The sequence below is a fragment of the Emydura macquarii genome, unplaced genomic scaffold (genome assembly GCF_026122565.2).
Source record: "Emydura macquarii macquarii isolate MOO-44397 ecotype Brisbane River unplaced genomic scaffold, CSIRO-AGI_Emac_v2 contig_2676, whole genome shotgun sequence".
Taxonomy (NCBI): Eukaryota; Metazoa; Chordata; order Testudines; family Chelidae; genus Emydura; species Emydura macquarii.
In genome coordinates this window covers 26,527,499-26,553,250 of record NW_027132813.1, presented here as the reverse complement: position 1 = coordinate 26,553,250, position 25,752 = coordinate 26,527,499, and the positions used below count along the sequence as shown (strand labels likewise).

The 25,752-nt window shown below is 38.7% G+C and overlaps 1 protein-coding gene across 1 annotated transcript in view; it reads right to left on the bottom strand.

Annotated features, from left to right (window-relative positions):
* EPAS1 (endothelial PAS domain protein 1) overlaps positions 1-25,752 on the bottom strand; it is a 115,399-nt gene that overhangs the window by 43,913 nt on the left and 45,734 nt on the right. The window contains exon 2 of the mRNA XM_067565082.1: positions 10,279-10,469. Coding sequence (XP_067421183.1) covers positions 10,279-10,469 — 191 coding nt within the window. The remainder of the gene's footprint in view (positions 1-10,278; positions 10,470-25,752) is intronic.

The following is a 25,752-nucleotide window of genomic DNA, read 5'->3' as shown; positions in this document are numbered from 1 at the left end:
GAATAGTAACCACAGTAAAAACAAAAAAGACAGACTTTATGGTCTCCAGTAGGCTTAAGCCTTAGATACATACTTATTCCTAATTACAAAACAGAAAATAACTTAACTGAGATATTTTAAGTCAGAAAAATGTGAAACAATGAAATGAAGTTCTAAAAAAATGAAAGAACAGTTATTATTACCTTTTCTAGCAATGTCAGGCTAGCATTTAAATGTGAACATCATTCAAGACAGAACAGTTACAAAAGGGGAAAAAATTAAATTAAATAGAAATAAAACAAAACACAAAGCAACTATAAAAGAAAAATGTCATTTTAAAATGCACTTATGCTAGGTAGGCAGCAGGCCAACTCAGTGAGCAGATTAATGGCTCTGCCTCTTTTTTCTTTTTGCATTGGGGAAAGAGGTTTAATTACTCTGAAGCCTCCTCTCCCTCCCCCACTGCCTTCTGAGTTAATTTCTGTATGTTTGTTTAGACTGTAAGCGCTTTGGGAGCAGGGAATGCCTCTTAACTTGTTTAACGTGCTTTGTAATCTGCCATGTACATTGATGGCCTGGTATACAAATACACATACATACATACGTTTGTTCTGGAAGATTCCAGAAAATCAAAATGCTCAACTTTTAATTAGTTCACCTTTTCCCCCAACAGGTGGCATTAGCATGGCGTAGTAATGTAAATAAGTAAGTAAGTAATGTAAGTAACCAAGATATTTAGGTAGGCTTGCTAACAGATGGCACCATGATACATTCAGAAAGGTAGTCCGCTGCCTAATTCAGAGCACTGGAGTATTGTTGGAGTATTTGACTATGGTCAAATAATAGGCGGTCAACTGACAGGCCAATTGACATTATTTGATCTGTCAATTGACCAGCCATGCCTACTTATACTTTCTGCAACTTCACTGGGTGAGGCATGGGGATATACTGAGAGGTGTGGATAGGGAAATTTCAGTGGGTCATACACTGCACCTCCCACATGCTGGAATTGACTAAACCCTATAGCCAGCAGCCGACACATCCAAAGGGCCCAATAGGAACAGACTCAGGTCGAATTCCAGAGCTCCCTGGAGAGCTCATTTAGGCATCATGCCCTGATGTGTTGGGAAGCGATGGAGTGGAGTCACAATTCAGCCACTTTCCACCACTCCGAGCACAGGACAGGCCTGAGCTCTAAAGAGTGAATATCATTTCATTTGTGCATAATAATTTAGACAAAACAAACATGCAGGGCCTAATTCCTCCCTTGTGCATCTCTACTGATCTCAGTGGCGTTCCACCAGGGATGGAACTGGCCAGTAGAAAATATACAACAGATCTGAATAATATTCACTTTGACCAAAATGCCCAGTTAAAATCAATTAATGTAAGTGGCCATCTCCCTCCCAAGTGCAATTCTGCTGCATACAGAATGTCAAGATTCCTCTTTCGGAAGGAAATAGTTTAGTCAGCAGGGGCCATGGCTGTAGCCCAAAACAAACCATGTGAGTTCACAGCAAACCTAACCTTCTTGACTCTTCAACTCCAACTGAAGCCTCGCTCTTCTATTTTTTCTCAGGTCATTACGTTTACGTGAGCAAAACATCACTATTCAAATGCAGGAAGACTATTTCAAAACATTTTGTATTCCTAAATACTCAATACCACCAACACTGAAAGGCAAATGCTTTCCATGTAATATCAGATAATTATGTTACTTTATTATTATTATAATTATGTCACATACACACGCATAGCAGCACTCACATAAGAGCTGCACAATCAAGCCCTAGGCCTCAATTCAGCAGACCACTTAAGCATATGCTTAAATTTAAGCACACACTTAAGTTCTTCGTTGAATCAGACCCTTAGAAACAATTTTTTTTCAAGTTATTTTAGTACAGAAAGAATGGCCCAACCCTGCAAGACACTGGACAGCCTCAACATCAGTAGTTAACAGGAATTCTCAGCTGTAATCACTTAACACCTTACAGGGCTTGCCACTGCTGCTCACATCCAAATCTTGGTCCACACATATTTTTGTACTGGTATAACTATATTGATTAGCGGTGTGATTTCTTACCTATACTGTTTTACCAGGACATCCCCTAGTGTGGATGCATCTATACAAATATAAAAGATGTCTTATACAGGTATAGCTCATACCCCTTCCTGGATGGGGAATAACTATCCCAGTCTAAAGCATCTTTATACCAGTGTGACCAGTCCATACTACGGGGTTGTATCACTTCAACCACACTGGTATAGTTAAAGTGATACAACTTTTGTGTACAGACAAGTCCTAAATCAATGGCAAAAATCTGATTCACTCCAATGAAAGCACAATTTGGCAGACAGATAGGAAGGTAAACAGAGAGATTTCATAATTCAAGCATATCTCAGAAACGACTCCATTTTTTAATTTTGTTTTAAATTTTTCTTCGACAATTTACCAGTGGATTGCACTGGAGCATAAGCATAAGCTCTTTCAGCCCCAAAGGAAAATGTTTGAGCAAGTTCGGAGGGAATGAAAATAGGGGGTTAGAATGGAATGAATTTTTCAACTTATGTTTACGGTAGCTGTGATGTCACTTACTTTGGCAGAGGGAATGTGGTGTCTCCTCTCCAGCTTTTTCAGGGGTTTAGGAAGGTAATTATTGACTCAAATTACGTTAAAAAATTGCTAATTACATTTTGAAAGCAGCATGACAGGTATTTTCCCCTTTGCGGAATCATACAAACAAGTGTTTCATTTTTAATGGAGCCTTTTTCATTTCCCCTTTAATAATGATTGTGGCATGGTTACAGTGCCTTGATAATAAAAGTTTGAGACTGGAGTGAAAAATTCCTTAATTGTCTCCTTAATTTTAGATTAATTCATACTATATAACAACTTATTATTTGTATTATTGCTGTAACTAGGGACCCCAACTAACATTGGAGCTGCTTTGTGCTAGGCACTGTACAAACCATTATGAGAGAATCCCTGCTCCACGAGGTTAGAGTCTAAAATAGACAAAACAAAGGCTGGGAAGGGGTGCAGAAGCACAGAGAAGTGAAATGACCTGCCCAAAGTTATATACACCAGATCTGTGGGAGAGCCAGGAATAGAACCCAGGTTCCCAGAATCCCAGTCGAATGCCTTAGCTATTGGATCATGCTGCCTCCTGAGAAAGTACTTCCTAGCTGGGGTAAAATTTAAATCTTCTACAGCTTTTTAATCAATTCTCCTCTGCCCACAGAAAAGTACAAACAATTGATCACCCAGTAACTTAGAACTGTTATGGCAAGTGCTTGTTGTAATATTTATCATAACCTTCTTTTATGCTAAAAATAGCTCTTGTAAACAAGCTTTGATTAATTCCCACTGTCAGGATGTGCACTGTTCCCAAGCTTTAGTACACTTTTTCCATAGATGCTTGCTCATTTCCTTTAGTCCAACCTCTTGGAACAAATCTGAATGCTAAAAATCAGATTTCCCTTGAAAGATATAACAGCTCAGGTGTAAATAAGTGCCATATCCCATCTGAGAGAAGGGCCTGTGTTCCTTCGGACACCTTTTAATTTGCTCAAATGTGACTTTTTAAAATTTAAAGTATCAAGTGCACACATGGTCTATTGGAAATTGTCTGCACTGGCACGACCTAAGAGTCAATCTTCAGGGCTTGACTCCTCCCCTGGGCCAGTCAGGGACACGGAAAGTGGCTTGGATGTCATGCTCAACAGATGAAATCACATGTTGCCCAACAACTATTACTGCTCTCCCCACGCCAAAAATGGTGACAGGCTTTTATGAAGAGTATTGTTTGTCTTATTTTAGTAAAGTTTCTTGTTCAGTATCAGAGGAAATTGACTCTTTCTGTGGTTCTTTGTCCTGACATAACAATCCTCATGTCTGAGAAGATATTATCCATTTGTTCAATAAAAGCTGCAATTTAGATGCATCAGCAAAAAGCCATTAGGAAAGCTCCCAGCTTCCTGAAGGACTCACTTACAGACAAGCACATCAACAACTTGTAGAAAATACTTGCTTTCTTGCTATTTAGTAACCTCATGGCAAAGCGTTCATATTCAGTCAGGGCCACCCAGTCCTGTGAGGTAATGAGCACTTTCAATTCCTATGGCAATCAGCCGGGGATGTTCAGGAGGCACACAGCACCACGTAGTATCAGGCCCTTAGCTGGAGTAAGTCAGATATGAGTTCTCTCAAGAGAGATTCCATTGCCGGCAATGGAAAATTCACAAGGCTCTCCCATTCTCAGTGATTGGGCTAGGGTCGACACTGGGAGCTATTTTTCCAATTAAGCAAAGCAAACAAACATGCTATTTTTTAAGTAGTGTTTTATGTCACAATGGACTCAGATTGTCCAGACATACTAAACAATAGCCAGACCAGTGCTCTGTATGGTTTATGCTATCCCTTAAAATCATACAGAAAAGCTATTTTTTCCCTTCTGCTCCCCGCTGGCTTTCCGGCTCTGTTGTCTCCCTCCCTTGAAACAACTTCATACCGACTTCCTTGCTACCTCCCTTTTCTGAAACAACTTCCCCGTCTGCTTCCCAGCTCCCTCCCCATTCCTTCTGCTGTCTCTCTCATAGAAACAACTCCCAACAGCAAACTTCCTCCAGCCAACTGCTGGGTTTCTACACAGAAAAGCGTCCCAGGTGCCTGTACACTTTGAATGAGCAGGGGGAAAGCTGACAAAACAATCTTTGCCTGATTAGCCCAATGAAAGTGTCTGGCATAATGTGGGCTATATTACATAGTCCTGACACACATAACTCACTAACGTCAAGGAGAGTTTGGATGTGCGAGGCATTGACCCCAATGATGCTTCTTTTTTCCATGAATGTTGTTACAATTGCAGTTTAGTTGCTGGCAACATATATTAATATACAAAATTGGTATTTAAGTAGCCCATCTAAAAAGGACTCTATTCTGCTGCTGTCTGAGTGTTGGGAAGATGCCCTAGAGATCCCTAGAGAGCATAGCCAGCACCTTTAAGGAAAACAATGTATGTATGTATGTGTCTCCATATATTTAAATATTTTGGTTTGGCAGTATCCCTCATGATAGTAATTAGACATGAAAACAAATTCCCTGGGAGAAGACATTAGCCAGGCTTCTTTTACAATTTATTCATGCACAGAAGTATTAGGATTATAACTCAGACTTGTACACCATCTTACATTTTGTAGGTGCTGTACAATTCCTAGAGACCAAAAGGATATATATGCAAGTGTCAACCCATCACATTTTATCTATGTATTAAACAACCTAGGAACCTGATTGTGCAAACTCTTACACTTCTTTGGACTTCAGCTCAGCTACTCACAGTAATCAATTTACGCAGGGATCAAGATCCTAATTTGGAATAAAGAAGATATATTCTAAAATAATCCCACTGATTTGCTAATGTAAAGATGACAAAATTTTTCATGTCAATATAATTAGAAGACATCTTGAAAAATCTTTAAGGTGATCATATTTAAATGAAATTTCTACTAAGTTCCAGTAATATTGTGTACTGTTCTGTGCACAACATGGAAACAATTATAAAGCTATTGTTTTAGTTTGCTTCCTGTGATACTGATCTCAGTCAGGCTGTCAGACCTACTGCCTGTATTTCTAAATGTTAAAGACTTCCTTTCCAACATTCCCACACAGAATTGCCTACTGTGAAAATCAAAGGGAAATGTGTTACTAAGTAAAGAACAACTTTTATAAAAGCAAAACCTGGTATTTTTTACCCTTTTGAACTCTGAGATATTCAGCCAGCTATTTCCTATTGTGATAGGACACAAAGGGCGAAATTCAGACCCTTCAGTGGAGTTGCAACATCTTACATAGAGGCAGGGCCTTAATGGACGAGGTGGTGTGGACAGAGAGCTCAACTGAGACTCAGGAAACCGAAATTCTATTCCTGGCTCTCCCGCTGCCCTGCTGGGTGACCATAGGCAAGTCCCTTCACCTCTGGGCCTCATATTCCTCATCTGTAAAATGGAGATAATGATACTGACCTCCAGTGTAAAGCACTTTGAGTTTATTATTAATCATTTATTAATTATTTTTATTATTGCCAATGATGGAGTTAGATGCCCATTGACTTTCAGTAGGAGCTGGCTATCTGTCTGCTTTCGGCCCCTTTGAAAATCACCATTACAGCATGAATGTGGGATCCAGCCCTATGAGGTGCTCAGCAGCCTCAATTCTCACCCATGTCAAATGAGAATTAAAGAAGTCAGGCCCTGGCAAGACCAGGCCTATAGAACACATGTTGCAAATATTTTAATACCAAAATGTTTTTTTCTGAAATGACTGTAGCTTTTGGTAAAAACAATCATAAGCTTGAATAATAACAAAAACACTAAGCAAGCAATATTTTGTATTGGACTCCCTTTAAAGTATCTTTTTAAGTTGAATTGGCAGCTTGTTTTACTGACAGTGTGAGTACATAAATGCAGCAAATATTTTCACAGTTCTTATCAGTTACAAAATAAATATACTCAAGTCCAGTTTATATAAAATGTCTAGCGTATGTAATCATAGTTGTGTCTAAAAACACAAGATAAAATGAAAAGGGGGAGCCTGGGTTGAGGTGATCCGCTGCTTTTCATGGAGACTGCAGTCCTTTAAATTCTCATTTCAAAGGTCAACAGTCAGAGAGACCAGCTGTCACATTAACTTCTGTGCCTCTTATCAATCATGTTATCAATCTACCCTACTGGAATTAGGTTCCTCATGTGTAATAAAAGGGCCCAATTCTGCTCTTGAGAACACCAGCATAAATCAAGGGTAACTTTATTCAAGCTACTGCAGCTAGTCTCAATTTAGACTGGTGTGACTGACAGCAGAATATGGTCAAGTATCACACAACCCACCTTCCATTTTGTTCCACATTACTTTCAGAACGTTTGCATGATGAGCAGCAATCCTGGTCATACATAAACCACAAATTGTACTGGAAACTAAAGCTTTTCATTAAATGTGACATTTCAGCATCTTCTGATGACAGTTGCCTTACTGCTAAAATGTATCTACTTCAAAAGAACCCAGTATCAAAGATGGTAAATTAATTCTCATCCTGCTTTCACATTAACTGATCAGAAAAGCTATGCACTTTATACATTTACTGTTTTACATAACTACTAGACAACAAAGTTAAGTTCTTCATATTATTAGCCAGCCACCATTTTGTCTGGAGGGACAAAACAATTTTTTTTTCAGCAAAACCTTGACTGCTAGTAGTTTGCTCAGAAATGCCAACTGCTATTTACAAAAACCTTGATTTCCAAATATCACGCTTATTCAGGGCAAGAAATAATTTCCAAATGGGTACAGGTTTACTTTACACTAATTCTTTCAATATATAATTCCTAAAGATATGTTTCCTCCTTGGGAATTCATTGGTAGGTTTTTATTGCAATGCATTCTTCTCATTGGTCTTAATGGAAATAACGTGAATAATGAGGAAGCAAGAGGTTGATGGAAGCAAAGTTTTGTCTCATCTAAAAGGATTTCAAAAATCTTTGCAGTCATTAACATTGTTGTGTTCTAAAACCAATAATGTTTTTTAAATATTTGTTTCAAATATTCAGGGCCAAATTCCTCTGTAGATCACTTTGTTAACTTAAATAGATTTGCACCTGAGATGAACAAGGCTATGGGCCAAGATTTTCAGACGTGACCAAGGATTTTGTATGCTCAGTTTGGGACACCTTAGATTAGGACACCAGAGATTTTTGGAGAGCAGGTGTACAGCACTTTCTGAAAATAAGGTCTCTTTAAGGTGTTCATGGTGGGCACTCAAAAGCGCAGACACCCAAAATAACTAGTAACTTCTAAAAGCCTTGGATGTCTAAAGATGCTTTCTGTATAGTAACAACTCAGATTTTGGTTAGAAGATGTAACTATCTTTGCTGTACAAACAGAAGAACAACCTCTGACTTGCTGCTGGATTTATAGTTAAATTTATATCTGGCTTATAAGATAAAAGGTTGAATTATTAAAACACAGGCTGTCACAATTGTGACTGATGACTTATTTCCAGGTTCATTTAGCTACTGGGTATTGGGGTATTCCAGGCAAAGTGATTCAGTTGTATTCGCCACACTGTTGTTTTAAAAGCTGATTTAATATCACAGACAAATCATACCAGTATCAGATCTTGTAACTGTCAAACAACATAAACTTAAGCCAGACATGTAAGAAGGCACTAAAAGACGTGTTTTATTCATCCATTTCTTATCCTGCCAAGAAATATAGATTGCTTTCTTTCTGAAAGAGTTAACTTTGTCTTAGTAATTGCCAGATGAATCTGGTGTCAAAGACATCCTTCTAATATAACAACAACATTATCTGTCTGGTTGTCCTTAGGGAAAAAAGAAATTTGTTTTCCCATTAATCTAGTCTACTCTACACCAATCAATAGTTCACAATCTGTAGGTGTAAAAATATCTTCAGTTTTTAAAACTGGTTAACTGGTAACTAGTTGGCATGACATATGGAGTTTTTAAATGGGAAGAAAGTTTGTTTATTTTATGCAACTTGCTTGTGTGTGGAATATTGGTGACAAAACCACAGACAAAACATGCAACTGCTGTTCAGTAAATAAAGTTTTTTGCGGATCCCTCTATTTTATTTCCCTTTATAATAGGCAGATAATAATTTTGAGAAAATTAAATTCTATGAACCAAGAATAAAAACTCTTAAATCAGTTCTGAGGAAGTAGAAAGGCACCACTGTAAAAACACAGACACCCCATAAATACCTGGAAACAGAAGTGCATGAATTTGACTTAATCTGTCTTGACCTGCTGAATAATCACTATTTTCAGGGAGTGTAATCACTAAATCACATGCTAAAACAGACCCTCAGCAAGTAACAGAAAAAAAGATGATGATTTCCAATAACATTTGTTTTGCAGTATTACTATATAGTCCATTTGTCAACTTTCTTGAAGACTGTGGGTGAGATCTTGGTTCCATTGAAGTCATGGGAGTTTTGTCATCGACTCCACTGGGCCAGGATTTCACCCATACTATTTCATTTTTAACTCAGGCATTGTATGAGTTATTGTTAATGTTGTAGTTTCAGTGTTTAAGAAGTCATCGTATGAAAATCATCCCAGAAAAATCAAGACTAGTGACGTGCAAACCATGAAGACATGGTTAACTTTGAAGAATACGCAAAGATTGAGGTCTGTTTTTATTTTAACCAAACTGTTTTAACATCCCTAGATTTTACAGTGTTTAATCCAAAGAATTAAGTGACCCTTTGATTTCAGATGCTGTAATTACTCCTTACACATCCCATTGTAGGTAATGAGTAGTGAGTGACATGCCTCCAAACATCAAGGGATTAATTCTCTACCATTCCACATCCATGATTCTTTCTGTCGTAAAACTAAATACAGGTGTTATTCCCTGCTGCAATTCAGACTCAAAGAAGAATGGAAACTGCTATTAACAGTTGCCTTAATTGAACTTGCAGATTGCTAGAGCCACAAATGTCCACCAAAGTGACTGCCCAGAGCAGCATACACTCAGAAGTGGTAGCAGTAATTCAAAACTTTTGAAATATATTTCACAATTTACACATGCTGAGAGATCCCACTCACCATATGCACGTGGTCATATTACTCTGATATGAGCAAAGTGGGTGGTTTTGATTTTAACAGAATCTCTCCATCCAGGTCAAGTATTTTAAGGTTGTGGCTTTAACTATTTTAGCAGATTGTGCCTCAGATCCACCAGAATACCATCTATTATCTACCAACCATTAGCATATAGTACAATTAATCCTTTTAAACAACGTTTTTTGGACATTCAAAATGTCAGAGCTGCCTTCTAAATGCATTTATGCAAATGTGTTTCCCATGCCAAATCAGGATTTACTTATCTCAGCATGAACATTTTTCTGCAATATATAATCTAGGTATATTAATTATAATTAAACCCCTGACGCTCAAAATCTTTTAATTGATTTTAATTAACCATTTTCAAGGCTAATTTTAGATGAATTTCTTACCTATATGAAATGGCATTCAATTTGGCTTCAGTTATTATTTTGACAATTAATAGCTTGCATGATAGAATGATTGATATTGCTCAATTTTCTCTAAGCCCTTAAAAAAAATCACATTGTCCTGACGAAAAGCTATGCTCTGATGTTAGGCTGAGTTCTCAGAACACATGCTGTGATGTCCCAATATGCCCTTAATCTCCTGTAGCTGGAAAATAATAAGCATACCTTGGCCTCTGTGATATCAACTAATATTGACCTTACATAGGGCTTACCTGAGGACAACAGTTTGTGAGTGCGTAAGAAACTGATTGCCAGACGCATTATGGATGCCTTGTCCAGATGCGAACTAATGTTGTGGGGTAGGGGCAGTTCATGGGCTAATTCATAGAATACTTCAGTCTCCTTGCTTCTTCTGCATCTTGCTGCATCTCTTGATTTTTCCTTCCTCCTTTCTGAGCTGCTCCTACAGGTAAGCAAAAAACAAAAAACAAAAAAACCAGCTCTTGAGAAGCAATTCATATCAAGATTCAAGAGTAAAATCTTATCAGCAGTAAGCCAGCTGGGCCATTTGGCTTAAAACAGTAGATGTGATAGCATTTTGAGTCTTTATAAAAGCCCCTGGAAAGTGACCCCACAATAAAAAAAAACAAGTTGAAATATTATTCAGGTCAACATTTGGTCCAACTGAATTCTCACTGCCTTCAATGGGACCAAAATGTGACCTTTAGTGATAGACTTAAAAAGATACAGCAAATCATGGGTGCTGCCATCATTCTGTTATGAATTTGATTCACTAAAATACTTTGTTTTCAGGTGTTTTTTAAAATTGTTTGGATTTTTCAAACAAGCTGAATTCAGGTTATTTTCAGTGTCTTTGGAGACTTAAGTATCTTTCAAGATGCCTTATAAAGAAACTGGGTGATATCCTGACCCCATTTAAGTCAATGGCAAAACTCCCATTGTCTTTCAAGGGCAAGGATTATATCCAAAAGCTTTCAGTTGGCATAACTATAGAAAATAAAGTATGGAGTTATACAGTATTTTCATGGAAAGCTGTTCTGATCATTCTGCCTACAGTGCAAGGAACTTCTACAGTGCCATCATATGGAACAGATCTTAAAGAAAAAATGCCTTAATAATGTGAATTTTACTACTGTTTATAGACCACTCGCAAAGAATCCAATCCTGCCTGGTACTGAGTGCAGAGAGCAGTGCAAGAGGGTGATGTGTGCACAGCAACCTATTTTAGAGCTGGAGCTATTTCAGGGAGTGTGGCACCGTTCCTAGATATAGTGAGTTGGACAGGCCATTCCTTGCATTTCAATACTAGTAAGCAGTAGGCTATCAAGCTGTGTTGGTCTACACAAATGTCCCAGTTCTAAACCTGATGTTATATATGAAAAAGCATCCATTTCTTTACCTTGAAATATATTAAACAGAAAAAATACTGTAGCATGAAATAAAGCCAATTCTTGGCAAAATCTATTCTAGTAAAGTCTCCTTCTCTCTCCTGTCCATCTCTCCAATGAAATAAATACAGCCAATAGAGCCAGCCTCCTCCACACTCCAAGGAGAACAACAAATAAGAAAGGGCGAAGATATTTTACAAGGGGGAGTGGACAAAATAAGTCCACCAGGAAGCACAATGCTAAGTTTAAAGAAGCAAGAAACGCAAGCACATTCATTACAAGTTTGGAGTGGGCAAGTTTGTTCAGGGAAAACTTCATGAATTCCTATGCAGTAGTTTATAAATAGCCTTAGAAGGATTAGATTCTTACCAGTAAATGTTGGTAAATGCCAATTTTACTGTACATATACAAATGAAAAAATATTTCCACTATAATAATCAAAATTTAAAGATAGGCAAAGTAAAAAAAACTGCTTGAGAATTCATTAGAGTAAAAATCCAGTGATTTAGACTTTTGAATTAGGCTTGTTACAGATGGACTAGCAAATATATAGGTATGATTTGTTGATCTAAGCATATTTACTTTATACATTTTGACAGGTGATGTTGACAATTTGTGCTTTAACAGTTCATAAAGTTAAACTTTTTGAATATCAATGCCTACGGTAATAAAATAATTGTCTGACTTCCCCAGTAATTTTATGCCACTGTGAACATCCAAAATCAAGAAAGAGCTAAAAAATATGCTTACAATTAAACCAATATTATCTGTCAAAATTATTTTTAAAAAATTGAATTCTGTCAGGCCTATTTACAAAATGTATTTATACCACAGCGCACAGGGTGTACCTCCCCCAAAACAAAATAAAAACAAATTAAAAGGTGTTTAAAAATGTTCAGCTGGTATAAATCAGTGTAGTCCCATTGACTTCAGTAGAACTTCATCAATTTACAACAGCTGTTGGCTCTAACTCTTCTTGGTCATTATACAGTGTGCAGTGGAATCTGCTGCTCCATTTCCTGGTCAGAAAACTATAACATAGCAGTCATTTTAAATGACCTGGCTTGGATGAGCACAGGATGTGATATGTAAGGTTAGCCTCACCAGTTTCAGAAGCTGTAATTTTTTAGCATGCATCCCATTTCTAGTGTCACCTAAGCAGGCTCTCATTATGAGGCTTTCTATGAGGTAAGACGTTTGTGAACTTGGACAGATTATTGTACAATAGCATATTTTGAGTGGGAGGAGTTGGGTGGCTGGACAGGTTAGAAGTGCTTGTCACTATGGGAAATCACAGACAGCTTTGTCAGCTTGTAAGAGAATTGATATACTTGTTAACTACAAGGAGTTTGTTACATTCAGGTGCTTGTCTCTATAGGGGGCTAAGTAGTGTGGTATTCCCAAATTTATCTAGCAAGGTGGTGGTAGAGTCCACAGTGTGACAGCAGAACCCTAATTCAGGATGGTACTTAAGCACATGTCTATCTCAAGGACATGAAGAGTCACAATAAATTCAGTGGGACTACTTGTAGGCGTAAACTTGGGCACAGGCTCAAAGGCTTATGGGTGAGGTTGTAGATGTGTGCTGATGGGTATGTTACTAGAGTAAGGAGCCTCAGAAATGCGTCTCTTAAGTCCTGAGACCGATCTCCAGCCAGCTTAGTTCAGAACTATTTTTTCCACAGGAGAAAATATTCTAAAATGTTGAGGAAGAAAGAGGCTATTATGAAAGGTGTCCATGAGATACTGCAAATATGGAAATAGCAGTTGCATAGAAATTTAACAATTACTTGAAAGGGACTGCTTAGATGAGTAACAGGGCCTAAAAGGGGACACTGATTCTTTACTGTGACTGGTTGGAGTTTTCATTTCATGGGACTAATGGCAATTTAACAAACACAAGTTAATTAGTAGTGCATTTTAGCCTTAGGCCATAGTGCATAATGAAATAAATATAAGATATATAAGAATTTTAAAACCAACACAGCTCAATAAAATACAGATTATTTAGATGCAAAAGATAACATCAACCAACCCTTCTTCCAAAATCAAGTACTTTTAAATCACAATCTATAAAACCAAATGCAAAAATAAAACAACAAGGGTTAGAAATATATGTCTTCATTTAGTTCATAAGGAACCTATCTTTCACATACTTTTCTCTTGTCTTTGTGACTGGCCCAGCAACTAGGGCAACAGCCCATATAATAGAAACATTTTTCCTACATAGCAAATATTTTAGTTTTTGAGCTGGTGCAGTAGAAGGCATCCAAGACAAAAATGGGATTAAAGGTAATTTAATAATGATCTAACAAGAGTCAGATTATCTGCCCATACAGAGTCAGTTCCTCCACCCAGATTCCTGTAGCATTTGCGTGCAGGAGTGTCAGCTACCTTCCTTGTCCTCCTTCTCCTGATTGCAGGAAAAAGAGAAACTTTTTACACTAATGATTTTCTCAGGGAAACTATGTTTTTTAAACCCAATTTCTTTTTTTCTAAAGAAAGCCTATGTTATGCCGAAAATGATTCATCTCTAGGAGCCAGTCCACCAAGGGAATAAAGATTAGAAACAAAACAAAAACAAAACATAAAACCCCCATCCCCATGCAGCAATATTTATGAGAACTTCCAACTGCATCTTGGAAATGTAACTCAAACCACAAATGTTTGAGTTCCATGTTAGAGCCCGCAATTTTCAAATTGGTTCTAAATTAGACAGAACATCCAAAATGGTAAGAAATAGCATCCCCACCAAAACATCTTCTTTCATTTCAATTCTAAACCGAATACAAACACAGGGTAAGACATTTGCCATGTCGCAACTCACAAATTAAAAATGGGTTGTGTAAGACTGGCAACCTCATGATGCCTTTCAAACCACAAAGAAAATTATTTAGTTTTGTCATCCTCTGTAAATATAATATAGAAGTGTGGCTAATGAGGCAAGCTGGTTTCATTAACTATGGTTGCCCACGATTCTGTCCTTAGAGAATCATTGTTTCAAACTGCATTACACTATCCTACAATGTTTCTGATCAGAGTCATTATTTTCGCAGTAGACAGTTGGTAAAGGTACATACTTCACATATCTTTTCTTTACACTGAGAATTCAGGAGAAAAGCAGCCTCTCTACCTTTTAAAGAATTCATTTGCTCAACCATTATATTTTTAAATAAATAAGTTATCTGAATGCAAGCACTTCTGCTTGAAATGTTTCTCCCCATGCATATATGTTTTCTTGGTTTCTCTCCCAAATACGGCCCACTGAAGCTACATCATTACCGCAAACAGACATTTAATGCACACACATGCAGGTGCAACGCCAGCCATTTCTAGTGACACAGAGAATCCCAACAACATGACAAAGCTCTATCTACTCTTCTATGTTTATTTGCCTCCCAGGTACAACTCTTTCAAAGAATGTCACTCAATGCTTGCTACTCCTGGCTGTGAGGCTTCAAAAATTGCTGGTGTAGTTTTGTTTTGTTTTCTCCTCATGGAACATCTTGTACAAGCAATTGCAATCAAGCAAACAGAGACCTCAGTAACATGCGATGTTTTCATTTGCATCCTGGAGGCCAAACCTGCCTGCAGTTACACCTGTTGACTTCAGTGGGGGAGCATTTTACCCAGTCTATGGCTTGATTCATGTATGTCAGGAGAGTGGAAGCATACCTACTCAACAACTGGTTTGTACTAAGGCATGGAGAAGCGTTTTCACTGAATCTTACACCTCATTGTGGTAAAAGCACAGACATGGAGAAGGCAGGACTTAGCAAACTCGTGAATCACTCCCTCCCAGCCAATTTTAGTCAGGCTATCACCCGCTTTTGTGGTGAAAAAGAAAGCTGTTTGGCACCAGCGCACGCATGTCTTCCCCTGGAGAAAGTGACTCAAGCAAAAGCATAGATCTAGCTCACCCAAACATCTGTGGGACTTTAAAGGGACAATGTGTCTCCATGATGTTTCCAGCAACACACAAATACAGAGCCTACCAGGGGCTGAGTGCTTCCTGTGAATTCCCTCAAACCCCATTGGTTCCAGGGGACCTGGCACCTTGCAGGATTCGACCCTTATTTCCCCATCCACGTACATACTCAAGTTGTAATTGCTATATGATTCTTCCCTATAAAACAACAAGAAAGGAATGTCGAAGCCCAAACCTCTTCAGGAAAAAAAAGTGAAATCACCCAGTTCAGGAAGAAGGACTGGCTGGCTCCCTCACCAGAGTTCCTCAGCCTCCTTTCAGGGGGTGATGGTAGGGTGGTTGTTTGGGTGGGGAAAGAGAAAGTTCCACTTCCAAGCAAGGATTTTCTCATGCTAGTTTGACGATGTTCAGAAGCAGTGTTTAGCCATGCATGAGCAGAGTTAATACAGGGTCTGACCCATAGGAAAAAAGAAGTGTTGAGAATGTGTGGATGATTCTCAGACTATAGAATACAAGCAGCTTGTTTCGTCCCCCAAAGGCTGTTTACATGATTCCCCAGTCACTCTTAATTGTGTTTAGTTCTGATTCTGAGAACAGTAGTTACACTGTTGCATGCGGGGCAAAGACAACAAACTACTCAGGATTCTTCATGAAATCACATGAATTTTTAGAAGCAAAAGTTCCCCAGACCCCCAAGAATAACCCAAACCATAGATCAGCCCCAAAGACAACCACACAAACAAGAACAAACGCAGAGCGTAACTCCACCAGCCAGATGAGCTCCAATGATTTAATTATGCTCTGAACAGAATTAAGGGCCAGACTGCAATCAGTCGTCTTTCTCAGGATGACTAGTCCCTTGCCCCAGAGCAGTCACATTGAAGTCAGTGGGAGTGTTTGCAGAGCCAGGATGAGTTAAGGGGATCACAGTCTAGCCCTAAGAAGTAACCCTTATTTCAGTATTGTAATTGTGTGCACAGCATCTTACCTTCAGAAAAACAGATACATTTTTGTTTGAAAACATGCCTTTCCAACATCGTCTTGTATGCTCAAAAGTTCAGCAGGGGAAAAAAAATTATTCATGGGATAACTAGAATCCATTTGCACTAGGTAAGTAACTCTTGTCTGTCACAAGTGTAAAGTGTTCACTAGTTTGAAGTAGAGTTAGACATACAAATTCTGCCCTTGACTACACCTATGCACACCCTCAGATTTCAGGAGAGGTTGCATGGAATAGAGACTGGCCCTCTACATTTAAATAAAGTAAATCCATTCTTGAGCTGGGTTAGTTCTGCAGAATGTTATAACCCTGAAATACAATTAAACTTTGTAGATGTTAGAGCACTGATATACAAACTTCAGCTTGGTGCATCCATATATGTTCTTTTGTCCCACCCCATCAATAACTGGCTTTTTGTCAACCAGGAATATTTGTTCTCATTCAGTCAGCATATCTCATCTTTAACCTTTCTATGAACATTTACCCTTGAAAGTTCTTGGTGGCTGTTTAGCAGTTAGTATCTTGACAATCAGCTTTAGAGATTGCTCCTTCTGCTATGGACATCAGTGGACTCCTTAAGCTTGTTTAGTGGACTCTACATGGTGTTACCAGAGTTGGTCATGTTCCGTCTTTACACAAGTCCACCTGTGTGGACACTGCAAGAGAGGAGAGAATTTGCATGTCTGCATGTTTAGGGCTAGCATCCTGGTCAAACAGGGTTAGTTCTGAAGAATGTTATAACCTTGAAATACAACTAAACTTTGTAGGCTCTAGACCACTGAAGCCTCATGGCCTCTGCAGCTAGTACCAAAAGAGCTGAGATTAGTATTTCGCTATAGTAGTTCTTACTGATACAACATCTACTCTGCTGCCAATTTAAAAAATGTTTAGAATTACATAGCTTCAGACTGGCTTACTTCACTTTACTTAATTAGTTTTGTGTCTCTGGACTTTGTTTGAAACCGCTGTGTAAGTAAACCTCTTAACCTTATAAAGTAACAGGCATATTACTTTACATTGTAAGGCTCATTATTAAGTACTTGTAGCTCCAACACTATTAAAGGTCAAGAATCCACAATTAATTAAACTGTCACACAAAACATCTATAGTAATACATGCTGGCTTCAATGTTTACAGTGAAAGCTTCAGATGTTAACTTGTAGAACAAGAACAGCTATGAAAAGATAACATAAAATATGCATGATTTACTGTACACAGAGTGGCTGACCAAAATGATTAGGCCTCATGTAGAACAACAAGAATTTAAAGGATTGTTTTTAGGATAAAAGTCATCTGAATCCAAAAGTAATTACCTACATGGTTAATATCATCTTACATTATTGATGAACTATTAAAAATCAGCTGCACTTCTTACCACATTTTTACATTTTGCATTTCATTCAGTTTGGTTAATAAGGGCCAGATACGCAGCTGGTGTAAATCAGCATAGGATATAGCCCTAAAACTATAAACTGGGGTCAGTTTCTCTTCTGTTTACAGTCATTTTCACTTTCTAGTTTTACACTAGCTCAGTGCTGTAACATTGGGTCTATAGTCAAATATTTAACATATGTACAAAAGTGGTTGTCATTTTTATTTTGTTTTTAAATTTCATTAAAATATTTTGAATAATGTGGTTTTGTAACAACTCTATCTTAGGTTCAAAATTAACCTTCACTCTGAGCATCACACTGTCCTTTTGACAGTGCCCCTTTAAATAAATAAAATTGGATGTAAATGAAATGTGCATGTTAAACAGTAGTTGACTCACTCATCAGGAACTGAGGCCAAAAATATGGAGGTCAGGAGTGTAACTCCAACCCATTTAAAGTTGACAAGAAAGTCTCATCTTGGTTATGTCTGGGACAGTTTCTGGTGAAAGGCATTCCCTAATGAATTATTCTAAAGGCTGAAGCAGATGCATGTGGCCAAATTGAGCTGAGCCGCAAATGGGAATTTAAATTATACAGCAGGTGTTAACTGCCTTAAAATAAGTGTATACCAATGTAAGTGATAAAGTGGTGTAACGTGCACTGATTTGGCATCCAGTGGGTGTACAAAACAAGTGCAAGGTCCACATCAAAAGGCGTTAATTTGCATACTGAGAAAATGGAAGTTTGGGTATAGCAGGAAAAGCCACTAACAGAGGGTGCAAAAGAAGTAGTGGTATATGTTACCTTCTTTCCTTTAAGGTTGCTTCTTCCTACTATGCCTCATCATTTTGGCTTTTGGGTAAATTACACTTGTTTTACACACCCAAATTGGTGCAAGCTAAATCACATTACTGCTTATACCCGTTCTGCTTATCAGTTTGTACCCTCAAAGTTTAATTTAGAACAAGATTTTCATGGAGAGGACCCTGCTTATCCTAGGTCTGAATTTGGCCCCAGGTCTCTATGTGCAGGTTAAGCTTGGAAGAGAATTTGAACTGGCAGAAGTGAAATATACTTAAGATGTTGGGTAAGGGGCAGAGATCAGAACATGCTGTGGGCTTTTCTCAGCTTTCTATCTGTAATCATAGTTCTTCCTAAAAGGTGCCTAGCACCATGGATTGGGGCTTCATTAACAGTGGCATTTGGACTCATGGAATGGGAGAAATAGGATTTATGGGGGGTGGTTGGCAATACACCAAATAAACCTGAGCACTTTTACAGTAGACAAAGTCTATGCCACCATTGTAATCTCCATGACCCAGACTAGCACAGCAATGGGTAAGGACTCTTCCGCGGCTGTGCAGATTTCAAAATGAACAAATCAACTTTTTGGGGAAGACAGATTTGTAATCTTCTGCACCGTTTTAAATTGCAGAAGGGATAGATCCTCTCTCATGTATGAAGCACTAATACATTATACATACACCCTTATAATTGAGTGTTATTGGATTTGTAATTTTTTTAAAATGAAAATTCCTGGCAGTGTGCAACTGATGCAAAGAGACCTTAACGCCAACATGGGTGGTCTCAGGAGGATCGCTCCAGCATTGGGGCAAATTGCGGTATTGTAGACTCGGATCCTATGCCACCTCCACTTGCTGTGGCCAGAATAAGGGGTATGGCTACTGGTAAATGTGATATGACTAGGGCTTCTCTGCACCAAAATGACTCCTGACTGCTGTAATGGCCCCTTGGGACAATTGTCAATTTTTGTAATTTAGAGTAGCCCACAGACTTCTCTAATGTCTATGAGGGTTGAAGGTTAAAACAAGCCTAACCCACAGCCAACTTGGGACAGGGAAATACAAAGCCAACTCAGAGCCACCTTTTATACCCTACCCTCCTGAGTGATGCTGTCAAGAACTCAGCCACAACTATGGTTCTGGATCATAGATTCTTTTAATCTGAAGTTAAACTATTGGGCACAACATGGCTACAATTACATATAGCACCCTTTTGTGGTTGTTTGTAATACCAAATAAAACAGCCCTTGAGAAACATCTCCAGCAAGGACAGTTTCAATGCAGGTTGACATTGAAAACCTGCAATTGCACTACCCGCTTTGTAAATACACTTTTCCAAGCAACAAAATGTTTCTCTGTGGCAATGTATACTATTGCTTTTCTTCATGGCCTCTACTTTTAAATCCATGTTGATTGTAATAAAATAGGAACTGGAATCACATCATAAAGCTGAGGATAGTTTGTCAATATGTGATACTATATCTTTATCAATTATTTGTATTCAGAAAGATTAAAGATCCTAATCTCACAGCAGTCTTTCAGTTGTAGCAATATGTCAATCTGGAGAGCTAATCTAAAGGTCTGTACACATCATTACTCAGAAGCTCAGCAAGTATTGTTAAGATCTGCTTTCAGATAAGTCAACTATTTACCTAATCTGAATGCACATACCAAAAGAAGTGTTTATCTCTTTAGTAGAAGGTAAGGACAGGGGTGAACAAAGTGCAGCCCATAGGCCTTTGTGGCCCCAGAAATCGTACTCTGCAGCTCCCAACCACCCTCATTTTTTATATGACGGTACTGACCGTGTCCCAGCATGTGATAGGTCTTCTTGAGCCAAGATGAAGGCTGCTCAGCTCAAGATGGAGCATTTCATGTTGGGATACACAGGCCTGCAGGTAAATCAGCATGTATCCTTTTAATTCTGACCACTGTTTTAAGGCTAAGGGCTAAATTCTGCCATCAGATTACCTCAATGTGAGCTCTCTGCACAAACATGTGGGCAAAATTTTGCCCTAAAGCCCACCAAATTATGAATGACTGAAGAAGGTATTGCTTCAATCTGTGACATATCCTAGATATACACATCCTACAATGTGGGCAATACCAACTGAGGTTTGTGGGACCTGTGGTTAAGATCACTAGTACTCCAGCAGGCCCAAACATGCAGCCCACAACACCAGCTCTTATCTGATACCACTGGCATACAGTCATGTTAAAATTTTACTCCGGATGTCTTTGTGGAAAGAAACAATCAGAGAGCAACTTGCAGAACAGCAGAATGGGTGTGGACCACCAAGGACTCGAGAGAAACCTCTTTGAAAGGAAAGTGTTTGAAGAACACTTATAACACCCCACATCCTGCTGTTTCCACCATAATACTGCCATTTCATAAACAAGATGGTATCAACAGCCAATCCTACAGTGTGCCAAGGGCTCTCAACCCCCCATTTCACTGTGGGTGAAACCGGTCCCATTGAAGACAATGGCAAAACTCTCACTGACTTCAGTGGGGCCAGGATTTCACCCTGTGAGTAATCCATGTAATCATTGGGATTACTCACAGGGTGAGATTTTGTGCAACAGAACTCACAGCCCAGGAGCAGGGAGGCTAAAGTGGCTTTGGCATTTTATATCCTGGGCTGTTCTAGTGGCCAGACATCCCCCAGAGTAACTTAGACAGCACTGACTATATTAAAACAGCCTCCCCGGGGTTGCCATATGGGCTTCAGCCCTGCTAAGAATTCCCAGCCCAACACACCCCTACAGCACCCATCCCTACCCCCAGCATGCTCCCTGAGCCAAGGCTTGCAAGAAGGTTCCTTCAGAAGTGGCCTTATGCCCGTTTTCTGAAGTGCCAGCTCTGGGGAAATCCTCCCCTGACCAGAGTTGCTCTTAGGGCCCCTTTACAGGATTCCAGCCCCTTTTACCTGGCGTTAAGAGGCTGGAGTGGGGGTGCAGATCTCACTCAAGAGTGTGTCATGTTAAGCACATCTGCAGGTCTTTGCAGAATTAGAGCCCTGATTTGTAGTTTGTTTTCTGTATATGTTACAACGGCAGGTAAAACCTTCAACGTCAAAGTAAAATTATTGAAAATGAAATACTAAATGTACACAATGCTGCTGCCTGATTCCAGAAACATGATTTTGATTATTTCTTCAAGTAGGTATTGTTCTATGTTTCCATGGGTACATATTTCAAACAAATAATTTCTGCACATAGACCTCTTGTTTGAATAATCCAGGATGAACTCAAGAGGAAATAGGATTTCTTTTTAACACATGTCCATTTACTCATATCTCCACAAAGGAAAGAAACCACTGTACTGATTAGGCCACTTTGTTTCAAAGCTCAGATGTCTGTGTGTTTGTTGGTCTCTCTCTATATACACCATGTGCATAGTGAAAGTATATGTATGTAAATGCATTTATAACTTTATTTTTCAGCTTATAAAAATTCACCCAATAACTCCGCCTAGACGCATACATAAGAAAAATCTTATAAAATGACTTTGAACCAATGTGTTAATTGCCTGTCTTCTCTTGTTCCTGTGAAGTCCCCTGAACAACAACAAAGTTTATACAAGATCTCTGATCAGAAAATCTTCGTGCAATAATGTCAAATTTCATTTTATATCTGTACCCTGATTATATTAGTGCCTGGCTGATTGCACAGGAATGTGTGGTTTCTCTATGCTCTTCTCATTCACTTATAGCTATTAATGATGAGAGCATGAATATCCAAGGATCCCAATGTCAGAAATGCGCAAGACTTATTCATTTAGTCTATCTCCCTGACACCAGTCAGAGTAAATAATTTCTAAAATAATGATGTATCCATTCTAACTTTGAATATCCCAAGTAATGTAGTATTCTCCACTTCCCTTAAGGACCACCATCAAGAAGTATATCCTGACAAAAATTTCTGTTCTTAATTTCTTCCCATCATTCTACATTTTAGGATGAAAGTTTTGCCTGAGTAAGGACTGTGGAACAAGGGTCTCTAGGGTCTCCCCATCAATTCCTGGTTTTCCTTTTTCAGGTGGCTATGGCCACATATGTATTTCTTTAGTGGTCAATGCCATTCTAAACGAAACCATCAGGAAACTGAGGGAAAAGCCACTACTGATCTACCTTTATTTTAGGAGGTACTAATGTGAGATTGAAACTGTAAGTCTGTCACTGATTTATGTTGAGACAATAGAAGAATTACATCCTATATAGTCCCTATAAAGGGACATCTGGGGGGAAATGACCGCTGCAAGAGGGGAAGCTATGCACATAGGGTCACATTCTTATCTCACTTACCCTGATGTAACCCCAGGCTAAATTCACTGAAGTGAGAAGAGTTACCCTGGATTTAAAGCTTGGATCAGAATTTTCCCCAAATTCTAAAGAGGCCTAATTATTCCTTTCTAGCTGTTTAGTATTTTGGCTGGCTGGCTAGCTGGCTTTTTAGGCAACAGCTTCACTGTGCCAGCTAGAATGACTACAGAAAATGGTCCTCTTTTTAGCATTTTCACCTCATTCTTGTGCTGCGTGCAAAGGCAACTGATGAGAAACAAAAGACACACCCTTCCATTCCCACTCCACTTTGAATCCTTCAGACTGATATGAACCTTAACACACTATGTTGAAGGCAAGTCAGATTGGGCCAAATTCATTCCTGAGGTAAACTAATGAAGTCAAAGGAGTTACAACAGAGATACATTTGTCAACAAGTGTTCATATTCACAACAGTGGAGTCGAAGCCACAGAAAAGTTGGTGAGAATTTTAGTCAAGTAGCAAAGACACAAAAAATGCCTTAAAACTGATGGATTATTTTGGTTGCCATCAAAATTTGATGAGCATTTAAGCAATTCTTTATTGTTGACATGTTCTCAGCATTTGGCACTGCAGTGGAATGTTTGAGTGAAGTGGAAACGAAATCACTTAAAGAATAAACAATTGTGGTCCTCAATATACTTAATATCAGTATTTCAAATATGTTAAAAATTAGGGATTGGTTCATTGAGCTGGGTCGCTGGCTCTTGTAAAACAGGATAATTATTCGCTACACAAAACCTTTCAACAGGACCGAGGGTATAAAGGCAGCCTAAACTTTAAGGCAATGTGAACAAATGCAAGCAGAGTCATTTTCTTGATTTTTTTTTTTTAATTTCTGCACATCTTCAGTAAACTAATATAGTGTAAAACAGGGTAAAAGGGGAAATTAAACAGAGCAAATCTGGGAAAGAGACATTTAGTGTATATAAAAACTGAATGTACATAGCTGTATTTTCTGTGTTCTCTGCTATTATCAAAGACATGCATTTGCACTGTTAGCCCAGCTTCTCCTTCTAATGTATTAATGCCATTGCATTAGTGTGTTACAATGATTGACTATGATGAGACATATTCAGCATTATGATTACTGCAAGATCAAGGAGTAGGGGAAACTGTGTTCTAAGGGGGGCAGGGGAGGAGGAAGCCTTGTTAAATACTGAGAGCCAAGTTCATTAATGGTGTGGGTGGATGCAATTCCATTTACTTTACTACTACTGCCCCTGCATACACCAGATACTTTACAACAGTTTTGTTGATTAGCAAAGACAGCAGCTGAAATTCTAAAAAGCATGCGGAAGGTAAAGAGAATTGTGTTTCAGTCTGATATATTTAAAGGCTTTTCCAATATGTAAGTCTCTCTCTCTTCCTTTATCATTATTTCCTATTCTGCAAGGTAAGCACAGCATCAATGTTCAAAAAACTAGGACTGTTGTGCAAAATTCTTAACAAGTAGTACTTCCAACACTTCTTGGGGTAGACAGCTTAATGGTACTAGCTGGTAGAGAGTCAATGAATGTTTGGTACAAATTGGAAGCAAATTGACAATGGAACATGTTTACGTTATTCCTTCAGACGCAAGGTTAGAAACTGGTCCCTGTCTCTGAAGGAATTCTTTTCAGGGGGAAAGCCAAACACAAACAAGCAAGCAAACAAATATAAAAACAAGCAAGCAAACAAACAAAAACAAATAAAAAACTCCCTTCCTAATTGTACTCTTTTAAATTCAGAGGGCCAAATTCTGTCCACACTTATATCCATGCAAGCCTACTGAAAACAATACCATACTGATGAGTACAATATAAACGCACAGGTAGAAATGGTATTATACAAACACATGCAGTTATGATACAGATCAAATAATAACAGGAGAAGCTAAACATTTTAGATACAACAAAACTGAAATAAGAAATGGCTACAGGCTCAAAATTTGCCCATTTCCAGAGAAACATCCTATTCTGAGTGTAGGGAAATACAGATAACATTGTAAAGTAACTGTCAATAAATACTTGCACTGATCCCCATATGGTGTAAATCAGACTGGCTCCATAGACGTCTACCGACATTTCAGTGCTAGCCATTGAGTTTGTTTTTGTTTTTTTTTAAATAAGTGTAATGTTTTTGCCTTCGGGCACCACAGACTAAGGAGCTGGTCTACACTGGAAATTTACATCAGCACGGCTACATCTCTCAGTGGTGTGAAAAATCCACACCCCGCAAGTCGTCGCTAAGACAACCTATCCCCCAGTGTAGACAGCACTAGGCTGATGGAAGAATTCTTCTGTTGGCATGGCTACTGGCTCTCAGGGAGGTGGATTACCAATGCCAATGGAAGAACCCCTCCTGTTGGTGTAGGTACTGTCTACACTAAAGCATTGCAGCTTCGCCTCTGTAGCTGTTTTAATGTAGACATACCCTAAGAATGCCACTTTTCCCCCTCTCCAGCTGCTGACACCATTGCAACATTTGCCTTCCAGATGGAAGATTCTGTGCAATCTCTTTTAAAGCCACTCCAACCAACTAGTGGCCAACAGACTGAGGAGCCATAACACTTGCTTTAGCACCTCCCTGCTCTCTCTCTCTCTCTCCCCCGCTTCCCCCCCGAGACCAAGCATGCTGTATTACTGAGGTTCCATCGGTACCAGAAGCAAACACCTGACTTTACTCCAGAATTCTGGTGTCTCAGAGCAGCATGGCTGTCATAGCATTTTGTCAGAGGTGGGAGAGTTTTATTTAATTTGTTTCAGCTGTGTGCAAAAGCCAGTAAAGATGAATATTTTGCAACTATTTCATTTCGGGCCTTCATTTGCAAATGCTAAATAAACCTCACAGCATATATTTACATTTAGGACCTAGGGTTAACACCTGGCGTGTATACAACCCGCCTGGCCAGTTTTTTATGAACTTGCC